This window comes from Salvia hispanica, chromosome 6, assembly GCF_029641045.1.
Source record: "Salvia hispanica isolate PSC_SH4W2 chromosome 6, Shi_PSC_v1, whole genome shotgun sequence".
In the NCBI taxonomy this organism is placed as follows: domain Eukaryota; kingdom Viridiplantae; phylum Streptophyta; class Magnoliopsida; order Lamiales; family Lamiaceae; genus Salvia; species Salvia hispanica.
The window spans coordinates 32,013,768-32,027,659 of NC_142697.1; the positions used below are offsets into that span (position 1 = coordinate 32,013,768).

A 13,892-nucleotide genomic window follows, 5' to 3' on the forward strand; every position below is an offset into this window, starting at 1 on the left:
AAGTAGCGATATGGACCTCAACAGTCCGGTGTTCGAGGATGAGAGTTCCGGCACACCGATGTCCTCCCGGCGTCCCCCTGACGTCAAGGTTGCCAAGGGCAAGGGCAAGGCCACATCCTCCTCCGCCGCGCCGCCTGACCAGGCCCCGTCGCCGACCCCGAGTTCGACGCCATCCGCGACTTCGACTGCGACCCATGCGTACGCGGATTTGGCGGCCTCCTCCGACTACAGGACGTTGTTGGACGCGCACACCGCCCTCATGCAGGCGACCAACCCGGCTCAAATCGAGGGCATCCAGCGGATGATCGATGGCCTCAGCTGCAAGTTGGGACTTCTCTAGACTAGCCTCCTTTTTTTGTATTTAGTGTTTTTTTTAATTTCTTATTTTGTACTCCTCCGTCCCGGAGTATTAGACTCACTTCTTTTGGGCACATGATTTAAGGAATTGGTATTTAAATAGTTAAAGTGAAGAGAGTAAAGTATGAGAGAGGGAAAAAGTAGGGGAGAGAAGAGAGAAAAAAGTAGGTAGAGAATAAAATAAGATAGATGTTTTTTGTTAAAAAAGGAAATTAGTCTAATATGTTGGGAGATCCTAAAAGGGAAAGTTGGTCTAATACCTTGGGGTGAGGGCGTAACTTTTTTTTAATTAAGTAAATTTAGAATTTCCCTTTAACTGTGTTGTTTTTATTTGTTTATTTTTATTTTTACATTTGCAAACATAAAAATATAAATACAAAATAGAAGTAAAATGCTTAGAGCGTCGCTTAGGGCGGGCTATAGTCCGCCCCACTGCAAATGGAATAGGAGGAAGATAAAATGCTGACGTGGCGGTGCATAGGACGTCGCTTTGGGCGTCCCATTGTGGATGTCCTAAGACACTTGAAGTTGTTGCATTAAGAAATTAATCACAGTCGAGCAATCTTAGATCATAGTACATGAAATTTTTGTTCTTCATGAGATTCAGATGCCGATGTTGTAATCATTGAGCAGAGAGATGCATTTATTGTACTACTCATCGAATAGTTGAAAAACAATTTTACGTGTTGCACTCATAATTGGAAACACTCTTTATTATACGCACAAGTTTTAAAAAATTGTAAAGAATAGTGAGTTAGAAAGTTAGTGGAATATAAGACCATTCTTTTATATTGATTTTATAATAAAATAGGAGTGAAGTGAGTTAGTAGAATTATGACCTACTTATCATTTGTAGTGAAAATAAAATGAAATGTGACTTTTATTATAGGACGGATCAAAATGACAAAGTATGACTCTTATTATGGGACGGCGAAAATACTTATTAAAATTAGTTTCTCGTGACGTCCCCTCTTCGTATGATACTATTGATACCAACAAAGTACTATAGTAAATATTGTCAAGACATAATAAAAGGAGAGAAGATTACAGAATTAATGGTGAAGAATATTTGATTGACTAGGATTGATACCATTACATATTTTCCTAGAATAGATTGATTGTATTTACCATAGATAGAAAATTCTCACACATATATAATAAGGTGATGAAGTCTATTGTAATACAACACAGAAATATACAAAAACCGATCTTCTACTCCCAAACGCTTTCTCAATATGAGTTACCCTAACCTCGCCTCTCTCGATTACCATCTTTAAGATGGTATCAGAGCAGGTTAATTCGGGCTTGAGACTCAGAAAATTATCATCATAGTCTCGAGTACCTTTCCCAGCCTTTTTTTCGAACCTGCAAAACACAGCCAAACAAAATGTCAGATTCCGAACCTGAAACACCTCCGAAAAACAACCAGCCAATAACCCTTTCAGCTGAACAATTCGCTGAGTTCATGAGACTAAGTATGTCTCAGAAAAACCCAAACCAACCGCCTTCATCTATTGAATCACTAGGCGAGGTGCGCCTAGCAGAAAAGCTCAACGGGGATAACTACCCCCTATGGGCGAAACTGATGAGGAGGGGGATCCGGGGGAAAGGTCTGACATCTCACATAACTGGAGTTACAGATCCTCTCCCACCGACAGACCCAAACTACAATCGATGGCAGCAGCGGGATGATTGTTGTTTCAACTGGATTATAAACAATATTGACGCCAGCCTAGTCATTGAGGTTTCCCAATACGAAACGGCATACGACTTGTGGGATAGTCTAGCCACGACGTATGGAAGCGGCGCCGACCAATTCCAGATTTCAGACCTGCACCGACAAGCATATAGCATCAAACAAGGCAACTTATCACTGGAGGGTTTATGGCAGAAACTCCAAGATCTCTGGATCTCAATCGATACCAGAGATCCAAACCCGATGGACACTCCGTCCAGTATTGAAAAGTACAACCAGAACACTCAGCGACACCGATTGTACCAGTTCTTGTGGGCATTAGACGACCACAGATACGGCAAAATCAAGAGGGAGATCCTCAATATGGAGCCGATTCCAACAGCAAGGAAGGCCTACGGATTAGTCAGACGGGAGTCCATCAACGAGAAACTACTCAACCCAGAATCAAAGGAGTCCGAAATCGGAGCGGGCCTCGCCGTATTCGACAGAAATCGGGCGCCCACATCGCAACACCACCAACCACCGAGAAACGCTAACTACCGGAAGGAAGAGGATAGGAGCAAATTGGTATGCAACCACTGTGGAGGGAAGAAACACACCAGGGATACATGTTTCCACATCCACGGATTCCCGGAGTGGTGGGAAGAGATGAAGAAGGCGAGGCAGGCCCGAAATGCAAGCCGAAACGGCGGAGGCAACGGAGGTGGAAGAGCATCAGCAGCCGTCGCTCTCGACCGTGCCACCTACACCGAGAATCCGGTGGGCGGCAGCGGCGGCAGCGGCAGCAATAGCGGCGGAGAAGTCAGGACCACGGAGGAGAAAGTGGGGGAGGCGGCTAGGTTTACAAAAATTAAACAACCCCAACTTTCGGAAATTGCAATCCCGGCCCCCAGAAACCCGAAATACCACTTGATACCCCACCCTAAAAAATCCTCTCATATTGACCCCCACAAAAACTCTACATCTCAGATTAAACCCCAAATTGCAAAAACCTTGCAAATTACACCCCAAAAATCAGTCCCAGTTGAATATCAGCCCTCCATACCATGTCGGAACTCATTTGATGCCTTAGCCTGTTCCTCTACATCCGTGTCGGGCCCGAAGGATCCTCACTGGATCTTTGACTGTGGGGCGACGGATACAATCTCCTTTGAGGCCTCAGATTTTATATCTATCTCCACGGCAAATAAAACCTTTGTCCAGACCGCTAGTGGGGACCTAGCACGAGTTATGGGGGCTGGCACAATTAATATTTCGCCCACTCTATGCCTCTCTAATTGCCTCTATGTCCCGTCGTTATCACATAAATTGTTGTCTATTAGTCATGTGACAAAAGAACTGAACTGTAAATTACTAATGCAACCTCAATTTTGCATGTTGCAGGATATCAAGACGGGGACGATAGTTGGGCGTGGCACTGAGCGAGGCGGACTGTACTATGTGGACGAGATAGCCCAACAGAGTACTGCAATGATACTGACTCCCGGACCGACAGAAAGACAGGCTTGGCTTTGGCATCGTCGGTTAGGACACCCGTCTTTAGGATATTTTCGACTTATATTTCCTGAATTAGCTACTTCTTTGAAATCCTTTCATTGTGATACTTGTGTACTAGCTAAAAACCATAGACATTCCTTTAAGTTGAACAATACGAGAGTACAATCTCCTTTTGCTTTAGTACATTCTGATGTTTGGGGTCCTGCTCCCGTCACTGGGGGGCACGGCTTTCGGTATTTTGTGTTGTTTATTGATGATTACTCCCGTATGACCTGGATCTATTTTTTGAAAAATAAACATGAGGTGTTTGATAAGTTCGTAGAGTTCTATAATCTTATTCAAACCCAGTACAACCACACTATCCAGATCCTTAGATCAGACAATGGGGGGGAATTTGTCAACAATAAAATGCAGGAATTTTTTAAACTAAAGGGATTGGTCCACCAAACCTCGTGTGCGTACACCCCGGAACAGAATGGAGTGGCTGAAAGAAAAAACCGTTACATCCTGGAAATTACCCGAGCCCTCTTAATTGAATCCAAAATTCCAAATTCCTTTTGGCCCGAAGCTATCGCTACCGCCGTCTACCTCATAAATCGTCTACCTACCGGGATTCTTCACTTCAAAACACCCTTAGACATTTTTTCACAACACTTTGAAATCCCATCCTCCTTGTCCCTTGAACCCAGAGTTTTTGGTTGCTCCGTCTTTGTCCATATCCCTAAGCACGAACGTTCAAAATTTGATCCCTGCGCCCTCAAATGTGTTTTCCTTGGATATGGAAAAAACCAAAAAGGCTACCGATGTTATGACCCACACACCCGTCGGATGCACACCACCATGAACTGTGACTTTGTAGAGGGGGAATACTTCTACAGCCAATCCAGTAGTCAGGGGGAGACACAACCTTCGGACAATATTCCAAACAATGACCTCCTAGATTGGCTACCAGATATTGAAAACCACCACTTAGGGGGAGAGCCACATCCAGGGGAACACCAGACAGGGGGAGAGTCACAGCCAAGCCCTGTCACAGACGTTGGTCCACCTGAGGAAGTGAGCAGCACCGCCGGGCCGTCAAGTCCTATAATACAGAACGACGAACAAAGTGACATTGTCCAGCCGTCAACCCCGCCTTCGATTCCTGAGGTAAACAGTTCAGATTTGAATAATATACCTTCGGAACACACTAATATTGATAGGGGCAGTACTGGGGAATGTGGAGCTAGTGGAAGAAATGGAGATACAGGAGATCCATATGAACTACCTCGGAGAATTACAAGAGGAATCCCTCCTCGAAGGTACTCACCAGACTGGAAGGGGAGAAAGGCAAAATACGCAGTATCCAATATTGCTCAAAGTCACCTATCAGAAATGGCTCGGGCCTTCGAAGCTGCCTTATATGAGGAAGAAAACATTCCACAGTCATTTGAAGAGGCAAACAAACATAAGCATTGGAGAGAAGCCATGAAGAGGGAGATAGATGCCCTAGTAAAGAATGACATATAGGAGAAATGCACATTGCCTGAGGGAAAGAAGCCAGTTGGATGTCGGTGGATATTCACCATAAAAAGAAGAGCAGATGGTTCAATCGAGAGATATAAGGCGAGACTTGTAGCAAAAGGGTACACCCAAGTGTATGGAGTAGATTATGAGGAGACATTCTCCCCAGTCGCAAAGATGGATACTGTGCGAGCACTATTATCTGTAGCAGTGTGCAAAGACTGGTCACTACACCAGTTCGATGTGACGAATGCCTTCCTCCATGGAGAACTAGAAAAGAACAAGGAAGTTTACATGGAAGTCCCACCAGGATTTTCTGAAGAATTTGGACGAGGAGAAGTCTGCCGACTACGAAAAACCTTGTATGGGTTGAAACAGTCTCCACGGATCTGGTTCGGGAGATTCTGCCAAGCAATGTTCAAACATGGATTCCAGCAAAGTCACTCAGACCACACGCTCTTCACAAAAAGGAGAGATAACAAGGTAACATGTCTGATTATTTATGTTGATGACATGATTATTACTGGAGACGATGTAGAAGAAATCCAGAGGTTGAAGGAAAATCTGTTCAGAGAATTCGAGATGAAAGACCTAGGAGCACTCAAATACTTCTTGGGGATTGAAGTGTTACGATCCAGACACGGAATATTCCTAAGGCAAAAGAAGTACGTCCTAGACCTATTGACAGAAACAGGTCTCCTCGAGTGCAAGCCCGCTGACACTCCAATGGTTCCCAACCATGGCTTGAAAATAGAGGAAGGAGCAGAGCTGGCAGACAAGGAAAGGTATCAACGACTGGTCGGAAAGCTGATCTATCTCTCACATACTAGACCGGACATCACATACGCTGTGGGTATAGTAAGTCAGTTCATGCACCAACCACAAGCCAATCATATGGAGGCCGCATTGAGGATAGTACGGTACTTAAAAGGTACTGTAGGTTATGGAGTATTCCTAGCAAAGAGAGAAGACTTGGAGATTGATGGATACACCGATGCTGATTGGGCAAGCAATCCGGTGGACAGAAAATCTACAGGAGGTTATTTCACCTTCATCGGGGGGAATCTAGTCACTTGGAGAAGCAAAAAACAAAAAGTTGTAGCTCTGTCAAGTGCTGAAGCTGAGTTCCGAGGAATGAAGAGTGCACTAATGGAGATTCTGTGGTTGAGGAGATTATTGACCGAAATTGGTTTTCCGCTTACACGGAAAAGTCAGTTATTCTGCGATAATAAGGCGGCCATTAGTATCTCAGAAAATCCAGTACAACATGACAGAACGAAGCATGTGGAAGTTGATCGCCACTTTATCAAAGAAAAATTGGAAGGAGGCATCATTGAATTTCCCTTTGTTCGCTCAGAGGAACAGCTTGCGGACATACTCACCAAAGCTGTCCATCCAAAGGTCTTCAACGAAATATTGGGCAAGTTAAGCATCGGAGATACCATTGCTCAACTTGAGGGGGAGTGTCAAGACATAATAAAATGAGAGAAGATTACAGAATTAATGGTGAAGAATATTTGATTGACTAGGATTGATACCATTACATATTTTCCTAGAATAGATTGATTGTATTTACCATAGATAGAAAATTCTCACACCTATATAATAAGGTGATGAAGTCTATTGTAATACAACACAGAAATATACAAAAACCGATCTTCTACTCCCAAACGCTTTCTCAATATGAGTTACCCTAACCTCGCCTCTCTCGATTACCATCTTTAAGAAATATCACGTGTCAATAAACTATATGCGTGTAAATGGGAGTTCAAATAAATTTTTTATGTATCTCTAATAACTTAACACTCCTAATAAAACACTTACAAACTCGACTAAAGTACATTTCTAATCCTAAATGTACTAGTATATCAATATTTTGGTCTAAAACATAATTAAACACGTAAAACACTTTCGTGAAATAGTCGTATGTTTAGGAAAAAAAAAGTTTAGCCCATCGTTTAACTATTTAACTATTATTAATTGGGGTAAAATCGTTTTAACTAGTACCACTAAATTTAACAGTATTGTCATTTTCAAAAGAAAAAATGGACTAATTCATGATATTTAGGACATAAAAATATCAAATACAATATTTATAGTACTAAAATCATAACATTAACATATGTATAACATAAGAAATCGACTTCTAAAGAAATTAACAAGCTGGGTCAAAACTTATTTATATTAAAATTTACAAAATTTTGATATTTTTAAAACTAAAAGGTGACGAATGCATAAAATCAAAATTTAAATTGTTGCCACTTTTGCACTTGAATGAATATTAATTGCAATTTGCTACAGAATTCCAAATTGGCGAATTACAGTTTCATTGTCAAGAATATCAACTACCTCTATGCCTGCGTTTACTTTCCTACATTTTTATCCAATTATATATAAAGTTGCTTTATATCATCAATCCTATCTATAATCGCATCGCATATCGCCATCTTCAACTATAGATATCGCGACAAAGAGGTCAAAATCTGTATGTTTGTAATCTAAAACCTCTCCGATTCACTTCCTTTTCCAGATAAGGCCTCACCCAGAGAGAGAGAGAGAGAGAGAATCTCACAAGGTCATATTTTTATTTCTGTTTATGCTATGGAATTTATTGTGTTTCAGAATTCGGAGCTAAGATAATCCCAATTCCCAAATGCGTAGTGTTTGTGATTTCCTTAAATCCTTTCCTTGTTAAACCTTGATCTCAATTAGTTTTTAATTTGCTGAGCTATTATAATTTACTGCCAATCAAGTCCAAGATTCCATTTTTATTTTTTCGTCTAAATTCTTTGAGTATGATGTGTTTGATGTTTTTCCTTTTTCTATCTTTTCTGCTTCTCTCGAATTCTATGAGCTCAATTATGTGCAGCAATGGTGTAGTTATAGAAAAAAAGATGAAAAGGTATATATTGCATTGGCGTGAAAATATGTCACAAGTTTGAGAGTGAAATTGTGCTTCCCTGCAGAGGTATGGCTGCAATGACGCTCAACTCGGTGAACTTTGGGGCTGCGAAAGCCGTGAAATTTGAGTATGTGGGGCTGAAAGCGCACCAGAATATCACTAGTGCAAGGCCTCACTCGGTCAAATTCGTGCCAAGGGCGCTTACAGTGAACGCAGGAGAGGCTCAGGGGGGCGGGCCGGTTAAGAAGTTGGGAAAGAGTGATGAGGAGTGTGAGGCCGCGGTGGTTGCAGGGATTGTCCCAGAAGCGCCCCCCATCCCCCCAAAACCTGCTGCACCGGCTGGCACCCCTCTCGCCGCCCCCCTTGTAAGCTTGTTTGTTATATGAGTCCTGAATGAGCGTGTGTTCTGTGATTGATACTGATGACTTCTCTAGGCGTGTGCGCGCGCGTGTGCATTTCTTGGTCATGAATTTAGGAATTGGACTGCACTTAGCTATTATGCTTAACTTTAGAATAATCTTGTCTCGGTTTTGTAAGGCATGCGTTGTTTGGTGGGAGATCGATGCAACAAATTTTGATGACTCTGGTTGTGCTTTTACAACTACACTCATGTACTGATAATGCTATGTGTGATCTTTGTATTGTTTGCAACAGCCTCTTAGTAGGAGACCAAGGCGGAATCGTAGATCACCGGTACTGAGGGCAGCCTTCCAAGAAACTAGTATAAGCCCTGCAAACCTGGTTTATCCACTCTTCATCCATGAAGGTGAATTGAAAGTTGGCTTGATGCGCTGGAACTTTTCTTATACACTTTTGATGTTGTGCTTGGCAACGATCTCATTAATAATAATGTGCAGGGGAAGAAGACACTCCAATTGGAGCAATGCCTGGATGTTATAGGCTTGGGTGGAGACACGGACTTGTGGAAGAGGTTGTTCTTTCTGGTCCTTTTTTCGCTGATAAGAATCCTTGCATTCTTGATTAAAGTTTACTTGACTATATATTACATTTAACAATTATTCGGAAAAGGTCCTTGTTAGTGCTGTTTCACAAGCTTGATCATATCTTACCTCTTAATATCCACTGCAGCCCGTAGGTCTGTTATTATATTAGCGCTATAAGTTTAGTTGATTCTTTGCTCTAAATAGATGAGAGAAAACTAAGTATTATACGGTTACAATTATTTGAAGCAATTATCTTATTTTGCGATTTTTTTAATGACATGTGGGTATAGTGTCTGCAACGATACTGCATTAATTGTCTTAACCAGTGATTGTTTGGAACTCAATACTTGTCCATGTAGTACATGCTGTCCTCAAAAGTTATTTTCTAGTTTGTTTACGCATCTTGCGCAGGTTGCTAAGGCTCGAGATGTTGGTGTTAACAGCATTGTGCTCTTTCCAAAAGTTCCCGATGCTTTAAAGGTTCTTTCTTATTCAAAATTGTGTTGCCATTTTTACTATTACTACCCAAGCATGGACGAAAGTCCTTATCTTGTTCCGTTGAGTCAGTGGAGGCATTAATTTTAATTGGATTATGTTCTAGACTTCAACGGGAGATGAAGCATATAATGACAATGGGCTGGTGCCAAGAACCATAAGACTTTTGAAAGACAAGTATCCGGATCTCGTATGTTATTCTTCTCGTATATTTCTTCTTTTTGAATCTTGATCTATCTCGTATTCACGGATTTGATTGTCTTCAATCTGTATCCTCGTAGATTATATACACCGATGTTGCCCTAGATCCATATTCCTCTGATGGACATGATGGCATCGTAAGGGAAGATGGTAAGATCTGATTCGATTTGTGTGCTGAGAAGCTATTATCTAGATTCTATAAAATTTGCTCAATGTCACTTTATCATGCTCTAATTTTTGGACTCAGTTAATTTAACAAATGCTCATGTTATGTTTCGCCTCGTGGCAGTTTATCTTAGATATGATTGTCCTGTTATTTATGAGAATTTTGTGGCGTCTCTACGGTGTTTTTAACCTTTAAATTTGGCAATAATAAGAACGTACGGACTTTAAGATTAGTACTCGAAGATAACTTGTGATTTCTGAAACGTGCAGGAGTCATCTTGAATGACGAAACTGTACATCAGCTTTGTAAACAGGCAGTATCTCAGGTAATTACGGATCCAACATAGCATATAGACAAAACGAGCCTATCGTTTCTGCTCTCGCAAACTTACACTCTAAAATGACTTGAATTGTGGCGATCCTGCCTCATAAGTCCGAACTTAAACTGCATTTCATATAAATTAAATTTACCGAATACTTGGCCTGTTGGCCAGGCTAGTTCATGAATCGTGATTTATTAACTTGTAAACGTCTGTTCTAGGCCAGAGCAGGAGCGGATGTCGTGAGCCCCAGTGATATGATGGATGGTCGTGTAGGAGCTATTCGAGATGCTCTTGATGCTGAAGGCTTTGAGCACGTCTCCATCATGTCCTACACAGCCAAGTAATCATTTAATTCAAACACTTCTCTGGTAGCAATTTAGATGTAAAATACCTCTCACAGCACGTGGACATCTTTAAAACTGGATTTTTATATTTCAGATACGCTAGCTCGTTCTATGGCCCCTTCCGAGAAGCATTGGACTCAAATCCACGTTTTGGTGACAAGAAAACGTGCGTTACTTACTACCATCCTAATCTCGAGTTTCCTAATCCATTCTTTTCTATGGCACTCTTTGTACTAACACGAACTTGTAAAAAACAGGTATCAAATGAATCCCGCAAATTATAGAGAGGCCCTTATCGAAACCCATGAGGACAAGGCCGAAGGGGCTGATATCCTTCTGGTTAGTATGACCATCCTAGCTTTGACGATGGCTTTGATTCGAATCCTTGCTGACTGGTGCGATTTCCCTTGTTGATAGGTTAAACCAGGTCTACCTTACCTCGACATCATACGCCTTCTACGGGATAACTCTTCTTTGCCCATTGCTGCATATCAGGTAGCTCGTTCAAAATCGAACTCAATCCATCATTCTCTCTGCGTTTCCTAAAAATATAAAAGATTTCCTTTTTGGTCTGTTTCTTAAACATAGAAACTTTTCGTTTTAGGAAATGGACCCCACAATCCAACTCTTAATCTCTCATTTTGCATTTTAAAATCTGTGCGGTTTCCAAAGTTCCTATTTTTATGAAACGGATGGAGTATCATTCAAAGTCGAACACAATCTATCATATCACTCACGTGTCGTTCTTGCTGCAACTTACTAGGTGTCAGGCGAATACTCGATGATCAAGGCTGGCGGGGCCCTGAAAATGATCGACGAGGAGAGAGTGATGATGGAGTCGCTGATGTGTCTTCGACGAGCCGGCGCCGACATCATCCTGACATATTTTGCTTTGCAAGCTGCTAGATGCATGTGTGGGGAGAAGAGGTGAGAGATGTAACCCAACTCTCCCATGTGTGGAATGTTGTGAAAATTGAGTGTATTTTAGGTATTTATTTGCTCACATGATTTCATATCCTAACTTCTACTACCTACTAGGGCGAATTAAGGTGTATCAATCCTCAATTTGAGTTTAATAATGTCAATAGGATTTGAATCTCAATTATGCTATTTAGTTTTTTTTGGTGAAAGGGCAAAATATTTCGAAAAGAATGTAAAAGTACTTTAAAATGAGATTGTGTTGTTGTGTTATATTTTTTTCATGAAGAAGTAGAAATGTGCAACCTTTGTTGTATAGAGATATTTTTTTTCATGGAGTATATCTTTTATACATATATTTTTATCTAAATCACAATTAACTCTATCCACTTTATAATCAATGATTTCATACAAATTAAAATACATTAAAATACCATAAACATTTTAACATAAATTAAAATACATTAACTAAAAGCCTCCTCTTCTTCTCTTATTTTTTTCCACTTCCGATAGTTACAATGAATTTTGAGGAGTAATATTCAAAAGATTTTGCTGTGAGAAGATTAGGAGATTGAAGACAAAGTATGAACCTTTTTTCTCTTGATTTTTTTCATACTTTTTCCTCATTTTTCTAATTTTCCCTTTAACAAAATTTACTTTCTTTTACTATTGACAGATGAGACACAAGTAAGATTGTGAAGTAAAATTTAGAAAATGCTATTTTTTTATTTATATTTTTCTTAACATTGGATAAATTTATAAAGTACTTGTAAGGTTTTTATGGACCCTTTCTATATGTCAAACACATCATCAATATTCTTAAATTCAAATGGATTTTGGAATGGCTAGTTACATAAAAATCATCAAAATTAGGCCTACTTTTCTCAATCAGCAGCAAACAAACCCAAAAAATTAACAAACCTATTATCGTTCCATGGGGAAAAATCAACAACACTATAGTCTAGATTACTAACTATGTCAAATTTGACCTAAACATTACTCGAACAAGGTGGTACAATAATTCCCAAACGGATGGCTTGTATTTTGAGTTATCACTCAGCATCAATGAAATGTTATACTCCACCATTTAGTTATGGAATGAAATAACGTGATCCAATATTAGGCCTTGAGGTCGAATAAAAATTTAGTGATCGAATAAGGGTTTTACACCATTGTTGGTATAAATACCAAACATAAGACAATGAAGACCCAGTCAACCATCTAAACGCTTTCTATAAGTTACGATCAACTATAGACTTCTCAATGTGTTACATGATCAAATCAAAAGAGCTATTTTCTCTTTTTTTGGTTGAGAAACAAGACAAGAGAGTGGTGCGATTCTCTACCTAGTATGTAGCGACATTGAAGAACCAAAGTCTAGTTTCTTATGGAAATTAAGAAATTGAGGGGCCATTACATCTTCCCAACAAGGAAGCAACCAATTTGATATAATCCGAGATGGGAATAAAAAATATAAAGGTGCCGTTTGGTTGTCATAACTCATTATCATATGATTATCCATGTAGAATTAAGTTGTGGAATTCAATTATATGAACCAAATATAATATAAATTCAATCATGACATATAATCTTACAAACCTAACCGCCTAAGCTCGGGTGGTAGGCTGTAAAATTATTTTCATGGCTTTGTAGATATGGGCTTTTCCCACTTTCATGGACAACTCTACAGGTTGTTTGGTACATCCAATAAAAATTATGCAACCCATTATGTGGTGTTTGGTTGAGTCCACCAAACCTTGAAAAGGTAGATTAAATGACTAAACCATCCCTTGCCGTACAATTCTTATCACCGATCTATTTGTCATAGTTGCTAAGCAAACCTGTGGCCGACGGTCACCGTGTAAGCTTGAATCGAAGAATTCGAACAAACCTGTGGCGGAATTGAACTCCAATATGGCCGCCGGTCCGAATTTGAGGAGAAAACGAGGTGGACGCCGTCAATGGGAGAAGCTGCACACGCCTACACCGTGGCCGACGGGAGTTGTGGCGTTAGTCCAGCAAATATCCCCGAGGGTATAAACGGCCTAATACAGCGCTTTCAGCACACCTTGAAACTAATACCTCACTTCAACCCTGATAGAGTTGACATGAATTGAGTGAAAATAGTATATGGGGGTGTGAAAATCGGCTGCAATTTACCGGGTCGGAAGAATGGTTTCAGGCGTACCAAACGGTGGAAAACATTATGCTACAGTGCTGTTTCAGGGGATTTCAAGACTATCACCCGAGCCCTAATAGTATATCTATCATTTCAAAGATTCATAAAATACTATGAGGTTCACTGCATAATAGATTATGTGAACAAAACTGTTTGTTTCATTTTTTAAATTACAAATACAATAAAGAGTCTATTACCATGTAGAAAGATTTTACTCCTATTTTGCATGTGGCATATGGCCTTTTTATTTTACTTTTTTCCCAAACTTTTGAATTTTAATTTATCTTTTCTCAAACTTTTGAATCTATTGTAAAGAAGTAAATAAAGTGCGCTTGACGCTCCCCTTCTATCTTGGGCGGGAATAAGAC

At 40.2% G+C, this 13,892-nt stretch overlaps 2 protein-coding genes across 3 annotated transcripts; both read left to right on the forward strand.

Annotated features, from left to right (window-relative positions):
• The first annotated feature begins 1,744 nt into the window (after positions 1-1,744).
• Positions 1,745-5,059, forward strand: LOC148923587 (uncharacterized). The gene has a single exon (XM_089061549.1). It carries the CDS (start codon positions 1,745-1,747, stop codon positions 5,057-5,059), a length of 3,315 nt encoding a protein of 1,104 aa, XP_088917675.1.
• Positions 5,060-7,469: 2,410 nt separating this feature from the next.
• Positions 7,470-11,618, forward strand: LOC125207556 (delta-aminolevulinic acid dehydratase, chloroplastic-like). Of its 2 annotated transcripts, none has more exons than XM_048106946.2 (13): positions 7,470-7,628; positions 8,020-8,320; positions 8,610-8,721; positions 8,813-8,886; positions 9,311-9,379; positions 9,501-9,584; positions 9,676-9,745; positions 10,031-10,086; positions 10,302-10,423; positions 10,522-10,593; positions 10,685-10,766; positions 10,845-10,922; positions 11,191-11,618. In XM_048106946.2, exons 2-13 carry the CDS (start codon positions 8,024-8,026, stop codon positions 11,356-11,358), a joined length of 1,284 nt encoding a protein of 427 aa, XP_047962903.1. In that variant the 5' UTR covers positions 7,470-7,628; positions 8,020-8,023; the 3' UTR covers positions 11,359-11,618. The 2 variants fall into 2 exon arrangements, with proteins under 2 accessions (XP_047962903.1, XP_047962904.1); XM_048106947.2 differs by having other exon boundaries at positions 7,625-7,719.
• Positions 11,619-13,892: the final 2,274 nt, after the last annotated feature.